This window comes from Diprion similis, chromosome 12, assembly GCF_021155765.1.
Source record: "Diprion similis isolate iyDipSimi1 chromosome 12, iyDipSimi1.1, whole genome shotgun sequence".
Classification (NCBI taxonomy): Eukaryota; Metazoa; Arthropoda; class Insecta; order Hymenoptera; family Diprionidae; genus Diprion; species Diprion similis.
In genome coordinates, this window is record NC_060116.1 from 3,009,059 (window position 1) to 3,035,870 (window position 26,812).

A 26,812-nucleotide genomic window follows, 5' to 3' on the forward strand; every position below is an offset into this window, starting at 1 on the left:
AGTTTATAGTTAACTTTAAAATATTTTTTAATTTCAGGTAAAAGTATTCATTTAACTTTCAATAATTATATGAAATTATAGGTAGACATAGTAAGTAAAACAATGATAATAATCGTTCAAAACCGATTTTAAGGAAAAAACAGTGAAATCCAGTGAAATTTCAGTGATATCGAATTTTTTTGTTTTTCAAATGACTAAAAAAGATGTGATAAAAAATTCCTTCCCTTAAAATTAAGATTGTGGCAGTCTATTTGTCCTGAAAAATAATTACAATCTCCTGGGACGAAAGTGTATGCGCTGGCAACTTTTTGTAGAAAATTTTCAACAGACCGTTCTCAAAAGTATCTTGCGTATACACTTTCATCGCAGGAGATTGAAATTTTTTTTCAGGCTACATACTCTACCGTAATCCAAATTTTTTTCAGAGCAATTGTCGATCACATCTTTTTTAGTCGTTATAAAAAAATCAAAAACTTGGAATTATCGAAATTTCACTGTCGTTCATCCTTAACTAACACCAAATACACGACGCAGGAGTGTAAAATTTACTCAAAATTTGTTATTTATAACGCAGGCTGAGCAGAGACGACATAGAGAGTGGGCCGGGCGTTTGGAACGAGAACGTCAACTCCAGCTTGAAAATTACGCGATAAGACTGCAGGCTGCAGAAGTGGAAAGCACGAATCTTCGCGACGAGGCGGCGCGGTTACGGGAGCAGCTTGAAAAGGCGCGGGCTGATCGCGCCGCCCTTCAGGAGGCTGTCGAGGACGCTCGTCGAGAATCTCAGGAAGCCCAGGAAGCCGAGCGCAAGGCAATCGCCAGGGCAAATGAGGCCCAATCACTGATGCAGGCTGCGCGCGAGGAGCTCATCGCCAGGACCGAGGACCAACATCGAATGGAGGAACTCGTTCAGGAAGTGACGCGGCTCCGAGCTCGGAACAAAAGTGAGTCAACCGCGAGTGTCGCGAGTCGATTCACCAGGCGTCGATTTTTAGGAACATACAGAAGGGTGTTTCCGTTTGCAAAAATTTTTTTGTATTTAAGGAGTTAATCGTTATATGTAAAAGTGGAGGACACTGTCTATGATTATATGGATTACACGTGAATAGAATACGTGTGTATTACAAAGTTATGAAAAGTCTGCAAGGGTTTTACGAAGATTACATCCATTACAAAGAGATTATATGAAATTATATGATAATATGTATGCCACGGAAGGATATCCGTTGAAGTTAATTTTTTAAAGATTCTTCTCGGGATTTGAAAATTTCTCATTTCAATAACATGGGGAAAATCTCATTTGATACGTTTATTACAGCTAGGTAATCTGATTTTAACAGCATTTCGTAGAGAATTTTATTTATTACAAAAGTGTCCTTTGCTGACTAGCAGAGTTTGTAACTCAATCGGTTGAAAAGTAAGAATTAAATCTGGAAAGTCAATTTTATGTAAAAATACATCTTCAAACATCTTTAGTGAGTATACTATTAAGTTGAAAGTAATGGTTTAAATAACAAATTTGTAGACAATTCAGTTCTTCGTAAAAACTTTTATAAAACAAAGTCTGTATATTGAACGGTTCACCAGTCATGTGTCGTGATCAAACACCAATTTTAAATCAAAAATCATTTTTAACGTGGCTCACTGCTGATTAGGAAAAATGACATATTCCTCATGTTATTTAAATGGCGATACTTCGAATTCGGAAAGCGAGTTTTTAAAATTAGATTTAAGACACATCCTTCGGCGAGGCGATGCCAACATGGCAATACCCCAATGGCAGGAAGTTACCGAGAGTCTAGTGTACGCGTATCAAGGTGGACTTTACGCGTGGGCAATGCTTGTGTATATTCTGAAATTCCTTTAGTTGATTCGTCGATCGGTAGTGGGCTCAAACCTGATCCTCGCCTACGGAGCATCTTAGAAGTCTGAATTACAATATCGCTCGCTCGCTCGCTCGCCCACGTTTGACGATGATCGCTTATTCTCGTTCTTCGTATTTCTGCAGTCGACCAAATTTTCAATCTATTTTTGCAATACGCTTTCACACGCAAGGAGCTGGCAAAACAGTTTTATTTTTAGTTTAATAATTTAGTTTTGAGGATTAATTTTTTTTTGCGTTTCAAACTTGTTATTTCGCTACGGTTTTTCGACTTCTCGAAACTTCTTTAAATGTACACGTGCAAGATGTAACAAAAAACTGCATAATATAATCAGATATTTAAAGTTGTAGTGTTCGATTAGCAATGTTGCTAATTGCGATATTTCTTTTCACGTTTTAGCGGCACTACGGCGAACATTAAAAGTCTTGAAAAAGTAATTACACCTTTTCAACGACGCAGTACGGTTCCGTATTTATCCCCCGGCAGTTTTGTTCTAAGAAAAAAAAAAAAAATGTCTGCCAACGCTTAAATGGAATTAAAAAAAGAACCTCCCAAGATTACTGTTAACAGTAAACTGGGATAATTTCATTTCAGAGAATACGATTGAAAATAAAAAATCCAACTTGTTACATCAATATACCAAAAGTGTTAATTACCAAGTTTCCAAACTGCTTGACTAAAAATCAGCATACTATTGGAAAATATCCTCATGACGTCATAACCTGGTTGTCGGTGCCATTTAATCACCACATAACCTAAGTTTTTGAATTTAATGGAGGAAAATCGTAATTCTTCGAGTTTCAAATTACTCACGTCACATAAATCAATGAAATGTAATCAATGATATACTTATTCTACCATCCACACGCTAAAAAACACAGCCAACGGTTAGCTGGTGGCCTGATTGTATTAGTTTGATTTTTTTCCACCAGATGACGCATTGCAAAGCGACATTCCCAAGAGGCTTATCGTAATTTTAACGTTTCTAACTTGTCATTTTCTCAAGGTTTGGAAGAATGCCGTGACGAGCTTCAGGCAGCAGCAGCTCTGCAGGCCGGTCGAGAACTTTTGATGCTGAACCCAATGGTCAAGGAGAATCTCAATGCGGAAGCGAGTCTGGCAGCGGAATTGCGAGAGGGAATGAGTCAAGATCAGGTAATTAACTGCCCTTGCATTTTCCCTGGCCTTAACCACCGTCATCGCGAAGAACGGTTCAAAAGCTCATTCAGCAGTGACAAAGTCTTCTTCAAACTGTTCTCGACCCCCAATTACGACACTGTTTGCAAAGAAAACGTTCCTCGAGTTATCGCCTACCGCAAACCTGGGATAATAACAAACAGAATTTGTTGTTCCATTGTTTCATCGTGCAAAGAAGGCAACGTATCGCGATATAGAAGTCTGGTTATAGTTCGGAAGTCTTGTTTAAATGGTATAATGAGGTCAATACACGTAACCGACGGACGTTCTGGAATTCCGCTGACGTCACAGGAACCCGCGTGGAACGATCCAGCGAGTAAAAATCTCTGTCAGCCTACCGACTCGATTGGTCTGTTTCAGTACGAACCTGACGATCTTATCACTGATTTTCATATGCAACATGTTATCAAAGTTCTCTTCGATTTGTACCAGTATGTTCGAAGTCCAATCATGTGACATTGTACGGTGAAAAGTATGAAAACTAAACTAAGAAACTAAAATTTCGATTCATAAAGAATTATTTTGTTTGAGGAAAAGTCTCAGTAATTCTCATAGTTTTTTTAGTAGTTAACTTATGATTTGTCTAATCGAAAATATGATATTTTTTTCTCACGATTTTTGTAACCAAGATTGAAGTTAAGATTCATTCTAATCTCAAGTCAAGGTTCCGACATATTTCTTTTCTTAATTAGTCCGGGCAATGGTAATACAGTTTTCATCATCCCAGTTAATTATCCGCGTTACTATTTCTGAGCCAAAGTCTTTAATCGAGGAACGTTATTCGCATTATATATACGCAAAAAGTTGCATTGTATAAAGTTCATTGCATACATTGCGTGGGTAATAATAATTATATTTGGTAAAAGACACGGGTATAGAAGATCGTCAATGCTGTAGAAATTTATTCCATAGTTATTGAATAACGCTTACTTTTTATGTTTATTCATTTGCTTTATGTTATTTATTATTAATATTTTTTTGTTTTTTTTTCTTGTTTAATTTGTTCTTTTTAACCTATGAGCACATTCCATTGCACTATACGTATAACACCAATGTAGTGTGCACAGAAAAAACCATTGCATATAATTTTGACTTTGAGGAAATAAGGGGAACTACTTGATTGCTGTAAATCCTCGCTACATGCCTTATTATTTATCGTCAAGTTTCTTGCTTTTATAATTATTAATATTACAGGTAATTTATCACGTGTTATTCGTACATATCGTTGATAATTAGGTTACATGTTCAATTATACGAATATAAGACTGAAATGAAGTCATTTAATCGTGTATATCGGTAGAAATTCAGTTCAATTTATTTTATACTTATAATACATTCGAATTTCTAAAAAATATTCAAACTCACTGCCTAACATAGTGTACTTATAAGTTTTGACAAAAATCTTCTTTCGAGGACTAGATTATAAAGAATAATTGTTTTGCAATAATTGTGAATTCATGTGATATCACGCGTGCACGTAATTATATGTTGGTGCCAATGTGATTTTGCCATTGAGCCAATTAAGTTTGTAAAAATTTGTTGATCTTTTTTTTTTTTTTTTTTGTTGTAATGTCGCATCGCTGATTAAATTCGTTTTTACTTATCTGATTTTGTTTTTTTTTATGCTTTTTTTTTTTTTTTTAGACGCATCAGTACTTTTTCAGGGCTTGTAGCAAATCGTGTTTAATTAAGTAATTACCTTTTACACGTTTCTGAGAATCGTCGTTCTGTCGCGATCGTCAAAAATTCACTCAAGATGAGTAAATTATTAATTTTTATGCTATTATTATTTACAATTGATTTTCGTTTTTTGATGGATAAAAATTGTTCTTTATCCCAAGGTTGTCTTATGATTTTTTCAAACATGAGCATCCTACTTGAGAGTGTGTCTCGTCATTGGTGAAAGCACTAGAAATAATTCTTCGATTAACAACGCGATGACGAGCTTTCACTTGTATGTCAATATTTAGTTCGACATTTTGTCACTTTCTCGTTCAATATTTCGTCTAGTCAAACCTCTCTTTTCTGTGTATTTTTTTTTTTTTTGGTGTTGATGATTCGTTACTACCAGCCCTGTTATTAGCGATACACACCTCGTTGCCAGTCGTCTTCAATCCATATTTCGACCATCATTACTCCCAACCTAATGTTAATTCGATAACATACGACTTTTGAAAAATAAAATAAAAATATCGGCCATTAGTTAATTATGACACTCAAGTATCGCTATTTAGTACGTAAGGATAAAACGTGATAGTGTTAGTTTTTCCTTGTTTTTATTTTGTTTTTCAAATTTCAGCTTGCTTTGCTTTTTACGACATTGCATAATGCATATTCACTGTAATTTATAATATAGTATACGTATACGTATATTAAGAACTGTGCGTACGCCTGTATTGTTTAACTTTGATTTCGCGAATGATTTCTATTAGACAATAATAGCTTTACGAATCGTGACGTAGTATTTTTTGTATTGATTTCTGTTGTACTTTTCAAAACAATTTTAATCATTGAATCCAATTTTCAAATCGTTTGATGTTTAGCACCGCCAGTAAACAATCCCCTTGCATTATCCCTTTATCGATATTTCGTTTCGTACGTGTACGCCTATGTTTCTAAAGTAAAAATTAGACATTCGATTTATTTGTTTTCTTTTTTCACATACAGACGGACGGACAGTCGCACGCTGATCACGGCGAGTCCTGCACTGTTTCCGAGGTAAAATAATCACTCTTACATGCAATATAACGTGAAAGAATTAAAGCTCCTTCGCCGTTTTCTCCATCATATGCTTCTATGCTTTAATAACTTTATGAAATCGAGTGCGTACTAATCACTGACAGTTTGCCCTATTCCGTATCTGTAATCTTCAGATCTTCACGCGTGATAAAACCGAAAAAACTTCTTTGATATTACGCTAAAAATTACCAAATTCTTCGTCCTCAAATTCACATCATACAGAATTGGGCAAAGTTGGAATTCTTTCTTGGCCAGAATGCTGAACGAATATTGGAAATATTGTTTACCGCTCTGTGTTTATCCTTCCGGAATGGAAACCTCCACGCTCACTTTGCATGACCATGGTGCATGGTATTTTAAGCCTCTATGCCACGGATCCGAAGAAACCTGTCCCAGCATTCCCTATACACCCCATGAATTTATTACTGACTACCAGTTAATTTTTAACACCTATAGACCATATTGAGTCCAAAACCTTATCTGTATTTTTCTTGGTACATACACAATACTTTAAATATTGCTCTGGACAGTTATTTCATTGTTAATCAACAGCCATATATTTCTGCAAAGTTCTGTTCTTTGGCATATGAAGACCGAAAACTTTACTTTCAAAATACTAACAACCTTTCGAAAATTTTTTGATCTGTGTAATGATTGGTAATAAAAAAAATAACGCTTTTGTATGTTTACGATGTTTTTTGAGTATGTTGATTTATGTGTCTTATCAGTCGATGGTATGAATAGAAATCAGTAAATACCGATTTTTAATTATGAAATCATTACTGCTTTCTGAATACCTTCGACATAATTCGTCTTGACTACGAAAAATGATAGAACACCAATCGCAATCTTCTTATGATCAGTCATATCGTTTATCAAAATTTTTCTTAATTGCACGATCGATAATAAATTTACAGAGTTCAAGTTATGCAACAGCTGAACTTTCGTACAAAGTTTCAACTCGTTATATGTATAACTAACTGCGGAAATAACATTAAGCAAGTGCCATTTTTATTTACTGACCTTCATGCACGCGAACAAAAACAATTTACTTATTATTTCTACGTATGATCATACCACTGGAAAATCAACACTGAGTAATTTAAAGGAAAAACAGTTAACTCTTTCTAGTCTATGAATATGTAATTCCCATCTGACGTTACTGAGAACAAAAAACTGAAACGGACTCTCAACGGCAGTTAATATTGTGAGGTTTGAAATAAAATGTAAATTTTATAATTATTTGCAGATGAAACAGGCCCTGAAAGAGCAACAGGAGGTAAACACCCAACTGAGGGCGTATATCGATGGGATATTGTTAAATATTGTTGAAAATCATCCGCAATTGTTAGAAGTTAAGCACGGGCATTAACACACCCTCTCTAGTCCCTGACCAACTCCCTCCTGTTTTTCTTTCTCCAGATCTCTTTGAATTCCTCGTATAATAATCATTATAATATAGACATCATTGAGCTGACCACTGGTCTCTTCTGTTTAAAAAAAAACTTCATATGTAATTTATGTAATTTATTTTATCGCATAAATTTTTGTGGTTGTAAAAATAATAATTACTGTATATCATCATATTACACATACGAATGTTTAAAACGTGATATATCCGTCCACATGAGCGTGGAATGAATATAATACATATACACCTGTACATGATATCATAAAGAAAAAAAGAAAAATACGAACAAACAAAGAAACAAACAAACAAACAGGAAGAAAATTATAAATCGAAAACAAGAGAAATAGTGAGAATACAATATATCTATATAGATATATATAATACCTATATATATAGTATATTTTATTGCAGCCTTCCATTTATTTTTTCGATAGCAATATTTTGTCTTTGGATAGCTGAAAATTTATAAAAGACGTTTTTCTTTTGTCTGTTATATTAATATTCTAATAATAAGAAAATTTTTATACTCATGTTGTATGAATTGTTATCATCGTAGGATATTAAAGATATACACATTTAGGTGTATTAATATAACTACGCGTAATCTCAATAACCTGTTTTACGAATAATACAGATATAAAGTCGATGAAACGAATGTCTCAAAATTATATTCTCATTCGTCATATTGAAAGTTTTGAAGTGAACCCTTTTTACGAGCCATGCAGGATACTTTAACGATTCAATGTTTACTCATCTATACATTGACTGTGATTGGACAGATTTAGGACTGCGGCTATGTTTACAATGTATGACGTCCCTTGGAGATCGAAAATATGGTATAATATTATAGCGCGTTACTTAATGTGTAATAATAAAAAATTGAATTTAGACTTATAATAATTGAGAGAGAGAGAGAGAAGAAGGATATATAAATATAAATATTTTCTTATCATCCCCAAAGTTTCCTCTCATCTTATAAAATGGCCGTCCCTTCAAGTCCTTTGCCGGGGGCGCCATGTGGTATTTTAACGTTAAAAAAATCTACGATAAACAGATTGTTAACGTTTAGATTCATAGTTATGATATGTATGTGCATATATTATACAGTAGTTGTTTGTAAGTTTAAAACGCGTGTAACCCCACAGCAGCCGTATATTAATTGTATATTATTTTGTCGGTATTGATCCCTTTCTAGATATTTTCACTTAACAAATGTAAACTATACTGGAAATGATGCTATTTAACAGGCCTTCCATTGTACTCACTCAAAGTTATTTTTTTTTTAAGTTGAGACACTTCGGTTACATACCTGCATCAACAAAAAATGTTTTATAAACATGTTGCATCGTGAAATTATGAAAATCTAATCATACTTATTGCTATTCGAAGAAGAAAATATTCCACATATACATCAATATATAAATAATATATTGAATTACTATCTTGGGTTACGTAAGATTTGGAAAATTAATAATATTCATAGAAAATGTTTTTTAAAATTGAGTAATTACTCTATATACTCAGAACATGCCCACATTACAAAAGTTGGGAGAAAAGAAACGAAACTAAGTTCACTTCTAATTGTTGTAAGGTAATTTAGTTTCGTTTCTTTTTTCTTTTTTCTCCTGTAATATAGGCATGTTTCTAATATTTAGTACAATTTTCGTTTTTATTTTTTGCGAATAAAATACAGATTTGGGGAGGACCACTCCTGAAGAACCGATACGTCAGAAAACAGTTGACCATTTATTTACTGACTTTCAAAATCCGAGCCTTATCTTACCTCACAATATTCAGAATGTTGTTTCTACAACTTGTCATGATCGTGCTGATAGTAACTTGGTAATATCTCTTTCAATTTTTACACACTTTCATCCATTACTTATCTTGTTCTAAAAGTACAAGTGAGTGGAAGACCTGTTTGAATGGGAAAATAATAAATTGATTTGAATGAAGTTTGGGAATAATTGCCATAAATTGGATCCCTATCTATGAACAGCAAATTTGTAAATATAATTCAGTATCTGCGAAACCTATATGAAACAGCTCAAATACGAAATAGCGGAATTAATGATGCATAAAATAAACCTTGATATTTAAAATTTAAAAACGCGTTTATAATGTCTAAAGAGTAGCCATAACCCGGCAAAATATCTATACCTATCTACGTTTGTGAATCATTTGCCAGTACAATAAGATGAATCGTTTATTCTGACTGTGTATATTATAACTGAATTACCAACGGTGCTGAAGCTGTCTGCAGAACAGATTTTTCGTAATCTGTTCACAGAGAATTTCTTTACGAAGTGCAGATATACCGTAACTCCAAATCACGGTAAGGTTTCGATTGTACAACTGGCCAATAATTTCATCGAATCTCATGAAATTTATGCCATTTATAATTATCTGTATCGTTTAATCGCGATTTTGCGATCAGCCGATTTTTGATAAATGAAAAATAAATACGAAACAAAACTGAAATGATTTACAATTACTTCAGCTGATTGTGTTTACGCACAAGTACTTTACCTTGAAAAAAAATCATCCCGCCCTCCAACTTCCAGTAGATGTATCGTCGTCTAGATTTTTGACTAGAGATGTGGATGTATTGTGTGTAAGTAAAAAATATGGATTGATACTCTCTTCTTTACAATATAAACGTCAATCTTTATTTGAACTGGATTTCTTGTTACGTGTATTAATAATATGGCCGTAATATTTAATTTTATTATTTTCAATGGTGATATAATAATAATAATAATAGTAATAATGATAATAATAAATCGTATCACAAGTATATAACTACACCTACACCTACGCGAGGATAATTGTAATATGTAATTAAGATTTATTTATAATCGATCGAAAATCTTTATAATTGTTAAAATTATTTTCAAATAAATTATACATTCGTGGGTGGATTGCGCTGAAGTCATAATGCACAGCTGAATCCGAATTCTATAAGTAATTACAGGTTAATCGAGCTACACGGTAGATAGGCATTATCTTTATATTGTAATGTGTGCGGATTATGGATATCTATAATATTGTATGTATTGTAAAGTTGCGATCGGAAGTCTCGAGGTCATCGGTAAAAATTTCTTTGTAAATATGTTACATATTATAAAAATGAAGATACAGTGACAAATAGTGTTAAAAATTGCGGGTATACGAGGAATTGTAATTTAATCAGCTAGTCACCGTGAAGATCAGTCTTTGATTTGCATTAATTTTTTTTGCTGCACTTGATTTGTTTGCTGCCAGAAAATTTGTTTTTGAAAAACACAACGAGACGTGTGATTTCTTCAAGTTGTACATTTTTTTTTTTTTTTTTTTTTTTTTTAAATTGGGTTTTATTTTTTACAAAATATTCATACAGCTTTAAAAATTTTGGAATATCCATGGCGAGGGTTTGCTGAATGACAGATCCGTTCGTACATGGATTTTTCATGACATATTTGAAAAATTTTAAATGGAGTTTTACTTGTTTTTATTTACGTTATTAAACTAACATTTTCTTATTTGAAAGTGGCAAAATTGTGAATTTTTGTTGAGGAAAATAAGAAAAAATTCTGATAAATTCCTGCAAACGAGTGACTCGAACAGTTTGTACATTTCAACTGATTGCTTTTCCAAAAAATTCATCTTAAGAATTGAGGTGAAGTTCACGATTGTTTGTTATAAATTCCCTAAAATTAAATAATTTTGAATTTAAAAAAAAACGTTCACTCAATTTTCATCGCAAGTACACAAAATAATGGATTTAGCAACATGGTATTTAGGTTATTACTCAATATCGAGCATCGGGAAATTTTTTGAAAATCTAAAGCTAAGAATATCATAGATGATTCAAAGATGGATAATACCTTTCGCGAACCGAATTTACAAAAACTGTCTGGCTTTCTGCAATGGTGAAAATAAATATCTATACTTTGTTGAGTATCATAGAAGAAGGAAGGAAACTAGCATAGGAGGCTTGTTGATTGAACTTAAACACTCCGGATATTCACATCCTGGAAGGAAAGACGAGTGTGGTGATACGGTACTAAAAATGCATACCTAAAGGATTTTTTATTACATAGTAATTTTGATTTCCGATTATAATTTCTAGACTTTTTTCATTGCAGTACAACAAAAAGTACTCGTGCAAATATATGGAGAAAAACTCGTGTCAAATCAGATTACTCTTATTGATTATGCAATAATTGCCAGTTGAAGCAGATCAAACGATTTCTCTTCACTTCGAAGAAGCTCAACTTCAACAAAGGCATGTGCGTTACACTCGAATGCAAATCGACTGTATAGGTAGTCGGGTTGTACGTTATTTAGATAATTTTATCTAAAATAATTATCTTAGACATAATCACCTGATCCTTTATCTTATAGAGGTAATACAAGTCAAGTTCGTCTTTCATATTCATCTAAATAAATCCGCTGTACATTTTTTGTACAGCTTGATAAAGACAAGGTCGTGATTGCTTACTGAAAGATATATTGTATAGGCGATGCGATTTCGAGTTCGGAAAAACAAATAATTAAACAAAGGATCTCTCCGAAAGAAACACTTCGCAATTCGTAATATTATCACTGGGAAAAAAGATCGTACGAGTTGAGCGACAAAAATAGTGGTAAAAATAATATTTTATTGTTCGAACTAAATTTTTCTTAATTTCACCAAATCGTCCGTTGTTAAAAAAGAAAAAAAAACCTATTCTCTGCTTAACAATAGCTATTTACGTGGCATGCCCGTAAACTGCCTGTTTTTTGGCAAGGATAAAGATTTCAGGACGAGCTGAAGGCGAGCCGGAAGCGAGTACTGAAATTATCCGAGACAAAAAACGGTTTACGGGCATGCCACATACGATATTTTTTACGGTATGGGCATTGAAAAGCAAAACGAAGAGTGAGGTTATGTCGCGATCTGTTCGACGAAGCTACTTTATTCGGTAGTTTGGAATGCGCACTTCGAACTGCGCATCAAAACTTCGGAATAAAGACTTTATTCCGTAACGTTGATCGCTTCTGTATAAAGCGTCACTTTACGGAACGAAAACTGCCACAAAAAGTGGACTTTTCAATGCCCATGCCGTAAAAACGAAATTATTCGCAGCTCGAACATATTTCTTTTTTACCAACCGCAGGGAAATACACTTTGGACCAACAATTCTGTTTTTCTATATTATCGTTATCTGTCTGTTTTATTGTATAGATGAAAATGAAGACGATCTTATATTTCATAGAGACAATTGCACGAGAAACTATCTGTAATCTTATCTAGATGAATTTGTACGTGAATAATCTTATCCTCGTCTAGATAATAATACTCATTATCTTGTACAACACACTGATGGGTTATACGATTGCTGAAACTGTAATGTAGCTGTGCTCGTCCCGCACTTATTTACTGTAAAGCTCGTTTGGTGCTCCCGATTTCGATCGTGCCTGAAAAAGCACGCGTGGCGGAGCTTGAAATGTTGAAAAATAATAAAGCATCTTGTGCGGATTTTCATCGAAGGCTTACACGAGAGTATTTCAAATTCGGTTAATGAGCCTTGTATGTGTCCTTGTTTTGGTACCCGGTGACGTAGCCTGACTGGTCGGGGAGGTCCTTTCGCCCTGCGATCCCTTTTCCTTTTCCACTTTCGTCAAACCGTTGCTTGTGCGATCCCGTGTACTTGCTCACATCCGTCAGTCTGTCCACCGTCGATGCCGCCTTTCCTGCCTGATCGTCGGACCAAATTAATTAAAAATCAATAAATATCAGAACCCAGACATGCACTAACGAAGTAGGTTGATTTATTTGTTATCAAAATTTTTTTTCCTCTCGTATGAAAAACTTGTACACAAAAATTTCTTCAAGTTCCTCGTCTGCACGAGATGAAAAGCAATGTGCGAAAATTCTGTACAAATGCGTTGAAATAATGTGACCTTAAATTTCCAAAACGGAAACGCATAAACCAAATATACTCATATGTGTGCCGTTATCTGCGGGCATGTTGAATATTTTTAATAAAAGCGCTTTTTAATGGCTCTGTGCCACAGTCACGAGGTATGTACAATGAAATAGCGATTTCAATGGCTGTTTCTCTAACGTCTAAGTATCTCTTTCGTCTACAATGTTATTTTAAACGACAGGCCTGGTCGTGAAAGAGACGTCAAGTTTCTATAGACATTTATTAGCATGCCCGAGTGAATAGCTTAGAAGTATATTTATCGGAAGGGCTGGGCTGCGGGAGTCTTGTAATATGGATTGATGCCGATCGATCCTTACGAGCTGACGTGTCGATAGACGCAGTGTTTTTAATTTAATAATATTGACCTGATTGTACATCGCCAACACACCTATGTTTATCTACATATCCCAATGTGTCGCGAACTGTGCTTCACTTTTTGTGTCTGTATGTGTTTATGGGTATATGGGGCATTCCAGCTCAGTTCAGCTGGATAGTGATGCTCGTGTCTTTCGGTTATTTATAACACTTTTCAAGCTCAGGTGTTAAACTAATAAGGAAAGTATATTCGAGGTATATTTCACCGATTTTTAACATTCTGTGATAATATGTTGTAGAAGATAAAAAAAAAAAAACACTGGACACCATTTTTTTTATCGCGTTATAATTCTGTTGTGTAAGGGGTGAGGACCACCCCTAAAGTTTAATTTCGAAACATAAAGGATGCAACTTCTGAAAGTAAAAACGCTGCGCATATTATCGTTTGTTTGATAGTGAATAACGTTCGGTTGGTTTTATCAAACATGTTACCTTCTTATCGCAAAATCACAGAAACACGATTTTTTCGGATGAACTTTAAGGGCTGATTTTACCTTTTAAACGACGAATAATATCTTATACGCATCCCAGAATGAAGAAAATCAGTCAGGTACACCCTGTAGTACTTTCCTTGTAAGTGCAGATACTTGACTATATAATTTTCTAGATTCTTATTAAAGAAATGAAATGTTGAGATATCGGTGCTTCTCGAATCGCGTCAAAGTCGTTCAGAATCTACTATATTTAATCGATTTGACTTTACGATGGCTTATTTTATTCACAAACAAAGGACTATTTTCTACAAATTTATCAAAATACATTTTGGGATTGTTAAATATTCAATTGTATAACATTTTGCGGATATTGAATTTATCATCAAGAAATGGTAATGCCGAATTGACTGCAAAAAATCTGTTTCAGTGACGTTGTAGAGAATAAATCGATCGAATATTCTATATTCTTAACCATTTGAAAACGATCTGAAATTAAGTATTCATATCTAAAAGCTGATACTCAACATACTACTAACTCATAGTAAAAATTAATAAGAAATATCAACTGTGAGCCACACAACCTTCCTAAAATAGAATAATACATTAATCTGTTACAACGTTTTCAAACCTAAGTTACTTTAGGAGAAAATGTAAACGAGATCCTTAAATAATCCCGTAAGAGACGAAAAGTTATCACTTGTTTAACAGTTTTCACGAAAATTTCGTGACACGTTTGTTTATTTTTGACAAAAAATTTCACTGAATCCATTCTTTGTCTTCATTCCCGTAATTGCAAAATTGTATCCAAATACATAATAATTCGTTTCTAAAGCAGCTATTTCTGAAAAAGGCACCAGAATTTCGGTCAGTTTAACCACACGTATAAAGTTTTAAAAACCGAAGGACACGAGGGTCACGACGTAGCTACACACGGCTGGAATATCTCATATATTTATAGGCATGCCTGACTTTTGTGTGCCATATAATAGTGCGCAATAGCCCTACGCGATCTAAAATTCCGGCTGAATAAGTATAGCTTATCGGGCAAACGCCACGAAAGGGCATTAATTTTGCGATACAATCTACCTTATAAATATCCACTCCGTTTTTATGTTTGTGCGTTAGCATAGCAAGAGCTACATCGTATATTCCGCATCACAGAAATAAAATTCTTCAATTTGCGGATTTTTCAACAACGATATTTCGTTTTCATATTATTTTATTGCTTTGCCAAACAATTTTTCTCTGCGAATATTCTGCGTAACTCCGGGGAAAATTATATCTATATTGTTCATAAGGCTGCGGGCGTTTTGAATCTATGGATAAATTGAAGAAAAAAGAGACAGAAAATAAAAAATTTCGAAGTTATTTAGACAAGAACGATGAAACTCTCTTCAATTGCTCTAGATTGTCCTACATTCTTGTAGATTAACTTTTGTAAAATTGAAAGAGTTGTTATCACATAATAATTATAAGTAGGATTCCGTAATTTGTCTGTAATTGGAAAACAAAAAAAAAATATTTTTCACCTCAGAAGGGAATATTTATTTACTCTACGAAAAATTCATTAATCTAAATCAAAATTATTTCGGTTTATTTTTGGTATAATTTTAATAATGAAATTCAATATAAAGAGAGAAATTTAAATGAAAATTGAAAGTAATTTATAAAAATTTTGGAATATCAATTAAAATCGAATAAATTTCAATGTAAGATAATATTGTTCTGATGAAGTTAATAAATTCTACAAAATTTTTAATATTTCTACAACGAAAAATGTGTAAAGAGAATCTTCATCGGGGCGTAGATTCAGTCTCCAAATACAAACGAAATTGCTCTGTTATAATATAATTATCAAGTCTGATATGATACGTATAATCATAGGAAGATAACGCTTTCGAAGCAATTATATGATCACCGTATAAATGTATCGATAGTCCACATCGATACTCGTGCAATTAAGTTATAATATTATCGCATGAAATCATCCATATAATTAAGATATATTAGACATACCGCGTGCGACGAGACTCCGGGCGCCCCACAGTTGGCCATTTTATTTTTGAGCTCCTCCACATCGACTTTCTTGTTCTTCGCAAGATCATCTAAGTACGCTTTGTACTGCTCCAAACCCAGCTTGACGGACCTGCGAAATTAGTGAACGTCTTGCGTAATTAATTTGCGATTCGCAGTACCTGCACAGCATTGTTAGTTAAGATCATCTTTTATACTCATCTAGATAAACCTGCCGTTCCTTTTCATCTTTTGATAATTGTAAGGTATAATAAAGATAAGATAAACTGCTTACTGAAATATATAGGCGACGCGATTCGAAGACAAGACTGTATGATGTAATTTCGGGAAAAGTGATTGTTGAATAAAAATATCTTCCTAAAAGAAACTCTTCCCAATCTGTTACACTGGGAAAAAGAATTGTTTGTTTAAAACAAATATTTCATAACCGATGGCAAGAAAAGTTTTCTTGCTTGAACAAAATTTTGTTCTGAATGAATCAATCATTTTTTTTTCTTAGTACATTAATAATCTCGCGATCTTATCGTTATCTTTTAGATTTTTTATATGAAAATGCGGAGATAATTTCAACGTTTACAAAGATTGCAGGCGCATCTATCTTTCAGCTAATCTTATAGGAGCTTTTTTATATGAATAATATCATCTTAATCTGTAGATAATATACTTATTATCTCGTAAAACACTGGACTTGTAGCCTCTCCATTGGCCATTGCCCAATTCTAATCTGACAGCCTACTCACTTGTGCTTTTTGAAGTATATCCCCGTGTCAGTGGTGGTGATTTTTTTTCCATCGATGACCTTGGCCTGCTTCATCCACTTGTCACTCTGACTGAGCGTTATTTGTTTGCCGTCGCTTTTTGGGTCACCAAACTTCGAGAAGGCTTTGAAACTCGCTGTGAAGGATCCGGTGCCAGCTGGGCTTGCCGGACTCGCTGGCCCAGAACTTCCGGTCCCTTCGGCACCGGCGTCGATCTTCAAGGCCGAGAGGCCTTCGCTGGGGGGCGTAGCTGCCGCGGGCGAACCGTTTTGCACGTTATCCGCCATTATATACTCGTCTGTAAATAATCAAAGGGCTATAAACATGATATGTCATAGTCTATAGCGATTCTTTACCGACCGAGTAAAATGTCACTTATTTTGACCGTTGTCAGAGCCTTGTGAGCATTGTTAACCTGAAAACATCTCAGCTAGCGCGATTCTACGTGCAATATTGAAGACAATTATCGAGAAACTTGTTTCAAATTGTACTCCTTCAATTGAGTTGCCATCACTGATGTGGAAACGCTACAGTTAGCGCATCCAATTAGAGTTATACATTTTATGGTGTTAGGGGCCATTCATTAATTACGTGAGGACGATTCTAGCCATTTTTAAACCCCTCTCCCCCTTGGGACTCTTACGTAATTAATGAATCGCCCCTTATCGCTGTGCAGAACAATTAATTTCACTTCATATTTTCATTTTAGTGGCACGTATGTTCTGATAATAGGTGAAATAAGTGATATTTTACTCGGTCGGAAAAGACTGATTGCACTTCCTCTTAACTCAGGAAGTTACAACTGTCGCCGGTTAACGGAAGGAAGCAAAGTTACGATTAATCCGCGCGTCACTTTTGCTTGCTTGTCGCATTGCAATTATCTTAGGGATCGAGACTAATATCTTTGTATCGAGTTACCGAGATAAAAGGCTTGCCCATCGACGAGTCTGCGAGAAATTCTTTGCCGCTTGGTAACAAGATACGAAGTTTCTACGTATAAACCGAATCATGATATTGGTAATTATATTTATAATGTAATTGGGGCTGTAAGGACTAAGAAACTCTGCGAAGAATTTTAGAAATCACGAGAAAATTCACTTTTTTTTTAAATTAACAGTGAAAATACTAGACTTATTACAAAATTTGTGGGTTTTTTCGGAAAGCATTTCAACCGGTATAAAATCATGTCAACCAATTAATTTTCAACTGAAGCAAATTTATTTTATTGCTAAAAGAAAAGGTGCTTTTAAAGTGGGATTACATTTATTACATATTATTACTCATAATAATTACAGAATAAATTTGGTCAAATTGAAAATGAATCGAATAACATGATTTTATATCGATTGAAATCCCTTATGAAAATAAATCCTCAATATCTTGTGATAAGTCTAGTATTTTCGCTGATAATCTCGATAAAAGCGAATTTTTACATGATTTCTACTTTAACCTTGAATAACTTTTGAAAGAGTTGAGTTATAAAAAAATTATAACCGACGTTTTTTGTAAAGCATGGAATTCCCTACAAGAATATGTATTGGACATTCATGTGCATATATTGCTTCGTTACTGATGTACAAAATTCAGAAATAACTAAAATCATTGGAAAATGGAAGATTGCGTTCAGGAACGACTGAATATTAACATTGAGGGCTCAAATTAGAACTACTAAACGTGACTTTGAAAGAAAGAAATATTCGATTTTTTGAACCACCCTAGTGTACATGTATCGCAAAAAACGCTCAAGGAAAACTATTTAAAAAAATCGTACGAACATGACATTCAAACTGCCTTTAATTTAAATGTTTTTTCGTCTGTTGTCTCCGAAAATATAATTACAACAGACCCGAATCTGACTAATTGTACACAGAAATTTGTTTTCAGTTGCTCGTGTTTTCACAGAATCGCATAATTGTTTACCAGGAAAAAAAAAACACAATATCGATCCGATGAAAAATATTCACTGCAGGTGTACACTTGAGTACACCTAATTACAGCGGCGGTTTACGTTTGGTATATAGATACTAGTGACGTCGTTACATGCCTAGATAGAGGACGTATGCATATCACCTGTTGCGCGTGGTAGGTGAGTATACATGGTGTGCCTCTTTTTCCAAAAAAGTTTCCCTATCACGCTGGACTGGACTTAAGTAAGATGTGTACCAACGGTGCCAAAATACCCTAGATCGGTGGTGATTAATTGTTGTACCGTTGAATCTGCGTGGGGCAAAATGAACGGGACTTTAAATAACTCAACCACAACTATACATGATGGCATTACCGAGCAGGGTAGCCTTCGCCAGAAAAATAATTCCCTAAAACCATAGGGATTTCTTTAGACAGTTGGTACACATCTCACTTAAAGGCTTTGACCTCGAAGAAAGGGGCGTGTCGTAAGAGTTCTAGGTATACTCCATGTATACTCACAGCACGCTGTTGCGTCGTACAACCTGCAAATACGATGTTAATTAAACGAGTAAGTTTTGCAAGATTACCTTGCGTGACTCGCTTCATTATGAATACTAATTGACTATCGATGCAGATTCGGAGCCTGATGAATTTCTACGACAGGGTTATCGAATTGTTATACGAATCAACACTTGAAGCATACATTTCTGTATCTCACGATCTGTGCTGTATAGGTATGTATTACATAGATTACATACAACACGTATCGCGTGCTCCAATTATTAAAGGAGCAACTGAACAGCGAGATTAGATTGAACTGTAAGTTAGAGTATATAGATTATGTTAGGTCACGGCTGGAAATATCCCGAAGTTTGCTTTCACCCGACGAATCTGCACTAGCAATTAATCCGAAATCTATTTATAAATCAGAAATTAACTTCATGCAGTATAAATCAAGAGCAGTGTTATTAATTTTAGACTTTGAATGGCTGGGGCTTCTGACATTATACTGCTAATTACATTTATTACATTATTGTTATGAAATCAGTTTTCTTAGTGGACACGCGCGAGTGCCGAAAATAACACTTTTCGAACGTTCTCGCTTTGTAGCAATATGTATGCTAAAAAAACAGAAACAAATGCGATTAGCATTGCTGGTTGATAATTAGCTGCTGTTGGTAACCGCGCGGCTAGACGATGATCATTTTTTCCTTTCTGATAGCGGTCTTACAAATGGTTAAAAATTTACGTTTCCACTTTCGATTCAACTACAATAGTCCAATGACAATGTTTATCACGACGGTGTACAGTCGGATATTGTAAAAAATTATGCTTTTTATCATACCAGGAGGACGTTGAAAAACGAGCCAATTTGTTATAATTCCGCCGAAGAAAAGAATTTAATTTTGTTTATGACGTGTATAAACCATCTTGAAGGTAAAAAAAAAATTTATTCAAATGAGAATTCATCCTTAAGCGAATCGTGCATTATTTACGACTAGTAAATACGCTTTAAAAACTACCAAAAACGTGCCTCCATATAAATTCTTATTTTTTGTCTGTTTCTCTTCAAAAAAATCGAAGGAAAATTTGAAACCGAAGGTCTGAAAAGACTCGAAACTTGAATGCGATGGATATCTAATTCTAAGTAAGCCTTGTTTCTTAATGCAAGGCACTTTAGTGAAGAGAAGTGACGATCACGCGTTATAGAAAATTGATATTGCGTTACATTTGCACCGGTTGACTGAAGGTACAATCTTATCAGCGATAAGATTACTCTGGATATTTATCGTGCAGGAGAGCTTACATTATGCCTATAATTTGACACAAATATATAGGCGATAAAAAGAAATCGGTAAATTATATCTATGCGCGCTGTTTACAAGCCATTATAAATATAGGTATTTCGTACTTAACGAACTTAACATTTACGTGTGCTCGAATGTATGTGCATGTAAATATGTAATATGTAAAGTGCTATAGAGACAGCTCCTGGATGCGCATCAGCTGTTCTCCCGATCATCCTATTTACCGGTCGTTGCGTTACCGAACATGAAACTCAAGCTAGTTTCTAAACGCATTAAATGCGAGCCAACGTTCAGGTCGAGGTCGCGATAATTGGTAATGCGTTACATCGTTTATCGTTCAGCGTTTCAGAGCCATTACGTAACGTGGAAAAGAGCTTAAGCAAAGGAACAGTTAACGGTGTGCAGTTAACTTTGGTACATTAAGAAAACTTAGCTTCAGTCTCGTTGAAGTTGTTTGTTTGTCAAAATATTTACGTTTCTCGACTCGATTGGAAAATAAAAACATTCATTTTAACGTATTAGGTTTAAACTTACTGTAACTCATGACGCTTTTGACGAGTGGCAGCATTTTTTTTATTAAAAATTGCTACCGATTATCATCAGATAAACAGGCTTATCGCTGGTATGTACAATTTTAATTTTTAGTCTTCAACTTTTTCGAACAAGTGCCTTAATTATAAAAGCGAATGAAATTTTGACAAGAATCTTTTTCGTCAAATTAACTGCTCCTGACAAAATGCGTTCTTTTTTTATGTTTTTGGCGGAACTGATTGTGTGTAACTGTAACAATTGAGAAATATCGTTACTTACCAGAAGCCGATAAACTAAAATTAATGAAGTACACGCCTTGGAGTTTTATATGTATCAGTAATTATACTTCTATGGTTAGTTGTGGAATTTATTTTTTCTTAGACTATTACAACCTGACCGAACTGCGATTCTTCCCACTGTCGAAAATATCTTATTATATAAATTTTCATCTTTTCCGTTTTCCTACATTTTCGCAATTACAAATACTCAAAGACTCCGACTCTGAGGTGATATTTTTGCAGAAATTAAGATCCATCGACTCGTTTATTTCTATTTATACATATATGTTCACTGATTTGGGCGAGCCCAACGAAGATGAATTTCTATCGTCCATTAAATAAGATTACTGCAGGGTGTAGGCAGGGGATGATGTCATGGGTCGTTAGGATTGCTGAGTGTAGAGATAATAAAATCAATATGACACGAGGCTCGCAAAAAAGCAAAGCAGCGTCTTGTGATCACGGTTTTCAGCAATCGCATTCGCGGATATTCTGCGCATAAAATGCAAACACATTGTGGGCGTTTAAAAATTCTTTTACCTGTACTCAAGGGCACTTAAAATGTTTGAACTACGAAATTTGCAGATGAATGGATCGTATCGTCTGAATCAAATTTTAGGGAAAAAAAGTTTAAAGACGTCAGCAGTGTTCAAGAAATCTTACATTGCAGTATGATTACAATGCGCAAATGTAATTGTTCACTTTGAAAATAATCATTCACAAAAAATTTTCCAGCCTGCTTCTGTAGGTCTCGGTGGTGACAAAAATTGTCCCAAAAATATTACAATTGGGTTAAAAACACCAGGCCTTAATCATTTTAATTATAAATCATCTGATTTGTAAAATGTTTTCTCAAATTATAGATATTTTATTGTTTTTCTTTCGTGTTCGCTTTCATTGACGCGTAAATAACATCTCTATCTCTTCCTAACTTTTCATTCAGACGGTTCGGCGATTTATCTTTCCAAGTCCGCAAGTTTCTCGAGAAATGTGTTTAAATTATCTGCGGAACGATGTATCTATAATCAATATAGGCATACTTGCATCGCGTATCGTATCTCATCTACGTGAGCATCCACAATATGTGACAAATTAACTTGATTCAACCAAGCGAGTAAAAAGTCAGTGGCTAATCCGCGTTATTTCATACCTATAAATAGGCAGTTATGCCAGAGTTGCGTATTGTGTCATCGGTGGATATGGAACCGGAAGACGCGAGGTAGTTTTTTGTTTAACACGAACGTTCGATACTATGCGCTATGAACACCCGAGGCTCCCTTCAAAATTAATTTCTACTACACACGCGGCCTCATTAGCTTTATAACAACGATTCAGAAACAACTGGATCATACCAAAAGTTTCAATCTCATAAACTGCCGTACTATAGCAATGAAAACGAATTTGTGTAGGAACAACTTCTCTTAAAAATTTCAAATCGTTTTATCAGAACTGTCAATTCCCGATTGCTTTATGTATAAGCTATCCATTAGACAATTATAATCCGATTAGAGGACTGATTGTGAAAATTAATTCTGTCATTGAACGTTCATTTATATCAATATCCGTTTAATTGAACAACTTAGGTACACGCAGATAATTTGTTTACTCAAATCTGAGCTATTAGTGTTTTAATAAATAAAATAATCTATAACAATTATTTATGTGTTATTACTTAGTACAAAAATAAAGGTTTAATATTCAGATTTTTGCAGCCCAAGTCTACTAGCCCAAGTAGAATATACACCCTACAAAAACCACGGCATTAAGTTTCTATGTACCTACCACCCTACAGTCTTCAAGCCTAACGTACATACTTCCCCGTCAACAAAACACCCTGCATGCAATGTTTATTCGATTCTTTTGTTATACTTTTACGCCCCTGAACGGTGCTGAGGATCGAAAGACGAGTTTAAGACTTCAATATTTTCTGTTCGCTTTAACAAATTTAAAGATAGCTATATCAGAGTATACAAGTGAACTGAGTATAATCTGTAATAATCGATATGTCAATTTGAACTGTGCAGAGGAATTTTCATTTTTTAGTATAACCTAAAATTGTAGATCTAGGTACAAAATGGTAATGAGTTTTGTAGAACTGAACAGATTTAATTTAATAAAACAGGATTAATATTGCAATAACCAGTATTGTAGTATAGACAAATGCAATCGCACATATATGTATGGTTCGTTCTACCAAATTTTCTTTGACTTTGAACAATATTTATACCGTTATTGTAACAATGGACCTAAACTAAATTAAACGAAATATTTGTCGATGTGAATTTATAGCGTTTCCATTTCGCCATGAAACTAATATCAAAATCCTCTCGTTGGATACCGTGAGTATATTTTTTGCTCTCGGTAGGTATAACCGAAGAGCAGGTTCAAGTGAAAGCAATTTCGGCAGGCCATCAGCCCTCTCGCAAGGGGTGACTAAAGGCAGGGCGCATGTGCCATATTGATCAGGGTCTCTACATCCGTGAGCCCGCATCTGGGAATGGTATTGCACTACGTTGTTGCTGGATCCCTAGCACGTTTCTATGTGTAAATCGTCAGGTGTGTACATTCGCGTGTGTACACGCGGAAGCTTTGAATAGGTTGCGTATTGCGTATTGCGTACGCAGACGCGGAAGGAGCGCATTAATGCTGAGGGGGAAAAATCACGGGAATCGTCACCAAGAAATCGCGACGAGAAAGTAATGGAATAAACTCTTTGGTATTTACGTATGTAATTCCAAACAGCTAGATTTAATGATTCCGTTCAAGGATTTTCGTCCCCTTGGTATACCGACCCTGCACTTTGCATCGATGACGTGATTCGCTGCGTTACGCAAGAACCTAGGCGGGTTTACCGCGATGTAAATAAACAGGCAGAAGGTCGATAGAACCTGTTGACAATTGATCCGAACACGATATTCGCTGCAACGTTATTATTTTAACTTTCAGGCTTCCGGTTAAGTCTGTCTTATCTAACAATTATCATCGCACTCGACAAACAACGTCTCGTTAACATGCAACGGTCATGTGTCTACTAACACACGATACTTAATATTATGATGCATTAATATACCAGAATGCAAACTGATCGTTGAATCAGTTTTTACATGATTTCCCATTTCGAATCGAATTTTAAACGTACAGTTCAGAATTAGATAGTCAGAGCGTCGATGATGGTTTTCGAAATACATAAGTGCTTGAACGTAAAATGACGCAACTAGGAAAGTTGAGCATTGAATTAACACTCTGTTGTCGTCGTTTGTGTGTAGAAATAACTTTTTATCCTATTGGTGCAGTGTGTATATATGTATAATAATTTAACGCTGTAAGTATTGCGCGTGGCTCGAGTCCAAACGAGAGCCTCTCTCGCCTTGGCCGTGTTTCAATAAAAAAAAAAAAAAAATGAAATGTAGAATAAATATAAAGCCATCAATAACACAGCTGTAAAAATTCGGAATTTCGCACTTTTGCGAATCACGAATCAACAATACCAGCGATTTTCCAACGCGTAGGAGTCGCAATTTAGGCTTTGCAGACTAGTCTGATGAATGTTTCGCGGCGGAAAACGGTGGATCGGAAATCGTCGTCAATGTTGGAGATTACGTCCCTAGGGTCACCCACTGAACTCACTTTGCGATTAGTTGACTTGACGTGCCTGCGGCTCGGACCCTCGATTCCTCCGTTGGTATATTGCGCGAGTGAAAAAGCGAACGACGAGCGGTTTGGCTGATTAAAAATATTCGGAATTGCCGCGCCGCGTTTGCGATTATGTCTGGGAAGAGACTGCGGCACCCGTTCCTAAAATTCTCGCCTTCGCCCCCACCGCCCCAGCCTTGCCGCCGCCCCCACCCGCCCCAGTTTGGTTTGCTTGCCTGCCTCACAGGGTTTATAGATGGCCAGTTTCTCGTATGATTCTCGCCAAAAGATTCGATCGGTAATCATTTCTTGTTTGTGTTTTTTACCCAATTTTTATCACGTTTTGTGTGCTAAAATAAGTTCAAATTTTCCAGTGTGGAACTCTTTAATATTGCAACCAATTCTAGAAAAATACTTCTAGAAAATACAAGTATTCAGAAAAGTTGTAGACATACTTCTGTGATTTAATCAAATACTGTACATAAACTGATTTAACAAAAATTCATTTCAATCAATTAATTATTGACCGATTTCATTACGTATTTAATAACGTGGAAATACTTAGATACTTGTAACCTGTGCAAGTACAGATTTCCGCTGAATTTCATCGATCAAGTGTGTATGATTTTTACAGATAATTGCAAATAATATTTATGCGAACAATAGAAAGATTCGAAAGCGACATTTAAATTAATTCCATTTAAAGTCAACATTTTTGAGAAACTTTTTACTGAGGTTAGGTTTTGTTTCTCTAAAACCTAATTAAACACAGAGAACGAATTCATTGAATTTACCAAACATACCGAAAGAAATGTTTCTTTCCAATACCTGCTTGAAAAGTTCGACTTTCAAAGCCTGTGGAGTGTGCGTAAGGTGCCCCATTTCCGAACAGTGCGATAAAACTACGTTGCGCATGCGCACATCGGAAGCATTCGATTCTACACAGTTAAGTAGGGCTTTCTTTGGCGCACGCGCAACTACAAATAACTCCGTTTTAGCGTAAGTTACCTAACCGCGATTTTGTGGTTTCTCTAATCAAACTTTCCTTCACCCGTTTTGGAAAAAGCGTATGACACACGTGTAGATGGGCGATACCTGACTTGTGTGATTACAGCGTTCGCTTTAGCAGATTACACTTCAAAATTCACACTCATCGGAAATTGTCGCACTTTCCGCTCTTGTAATACAATATATTATTTTGATTCTAGTAAATGCCATCTTATTTAACAAAAAAGTGATTTTAACAACAGCTTGGGTTATTGATTGGAACCACATTTATTGAATAAAAAACATTTCTTGCGACATACTGAATAGAAATCCTTTATTTTTTATCTTAAAAAAGTACTGTATTAAGGAATTGCGCATGCGCATATGCAACTAGGTATTATAAATTATAATTTGAGTTTTCCACAGATTGTCTTTAGACTACATTACTTTGTCAATGACGATATACCAAATTTGATTTAATTATAAGTAAAATATGTTTTAATAATGCGATAAGCTTATTAATAGTTTTTCAATGTCAATTTTCAAGAATATTGTGCAAAGTTGATTTGTCATTAATTAATGGTAAATTTAAGTTTTCTTTTGTCATCAAATGTCTCACATTCAGTAATCGTATGTAGTAGACTATTACACTTATTACATCCACAAGATACCAGATTCTTATTTGCCTTGAAAATTTCTTCAGTAATAACTTCTTTACAATTAACATCATTTAACAGTCTCAATTATTTTACATTATATAGTACAAATGAATAGGTATAGTTTCAACTTTAAGTAATTTTTCATGCCCTCATTGACATGCATATATTGTTACAAGGCTAATTTACAATAACTTTCTACCCCTATCCTGTATAAATAATCACT

General features: G+C 34.8%; 2 protein-coding genes across 5 annotated transcripts in view; one reads left to right on the forward strand and one right to left on the reverse strand.

The window, feature by feature from the left end:
* The window catches only part of LOC124413393 (rab11 family-interacting protein 4), a 73,360-nt gene extending 65,870 nt beyond the window's left edge, over positions 1-7,490 (forward strand). For 3 of the 4 annotated variants that reach the window (XM_046893934.1, XM_046893935.1, XM_046893937.1), the window contains 4 exons: positions 575-944; positions 2,890-3,038; positions 5,748-5,798; positions 7,069-7,490. In XM_046893934.1, coding sequence (XP_046749890.1) covers positions 575-944; positions 2,890-3,038; positions 5,748-5,798; positions 7,069-7,191 — 693 coding nt within the window. In that variant the 3' untranslated portion in view covers positions 7,192-7,490. The remainder of the gene's footprint in view (positions 1-574; positions 945-2,889; positions 3,039-5,747; positions 5,799-7,068) is intronic. The other variant, XM_046893936.1, reaches the window with a different exon arrangement.
* Positions 7,491-12,430: 4,940 nt separating this feature from the next.
* LOC124413395 (tubulin polymerization-promoting protein homolog) lies at positions 12,431-25,112 on the reverse strand. The gene is made up of 4 exons (XM_046893940.1): positions 24,938-25,112; positions 16,768-17,083; positions 16,010-16,139; positions 12,431-12,952 (listed from the first exon to the last, which is right to left on the reverse strand). The coding sequence occupies exons 2-4, from the start codon at positions 17,070-17,072 to the stop codon at positions 12,773-12,775; spliced, it is 615 nt and encodes a 204-aa protein (XP_046749896.1). The 5' UTR covers positions 17,073-17,083; positions 24,938-25,112; the 3' UTR covers positions 12,431-12,772.
* Between the last annotated feature and the right edge of the window lie 1,700 nt (positions 25,113-26,812).

What these genes read in the sequence shown, in the direction of transcription:
- LOC124413395 (XM_046893940.1), bottom strand. Translation starts at nt 17,072, where the DNA reads ATGGCGGATAACGTGCAAAACGGTTCGCCCGCGGCAGCTACGCCCCCC. An exon ending in ATATACTTCAAAAAGCACAA is followed by an intron (nt 16,140 to 16,767) that starts GTGAGTAGGCTG and finishes CTAATTTCGCAG; the next exon opens with GTCCGTCAAGCTGGGTTTGG. An exon ending in CCGGAGTCTCGTCGCACGCG is followed by an intron (nt 12,953 to 16,009) that starts GTATGTCTAATA and finishes TCCGACGATCAG; the next exon opens with GCAGGAAAGGCGGCATCGAC.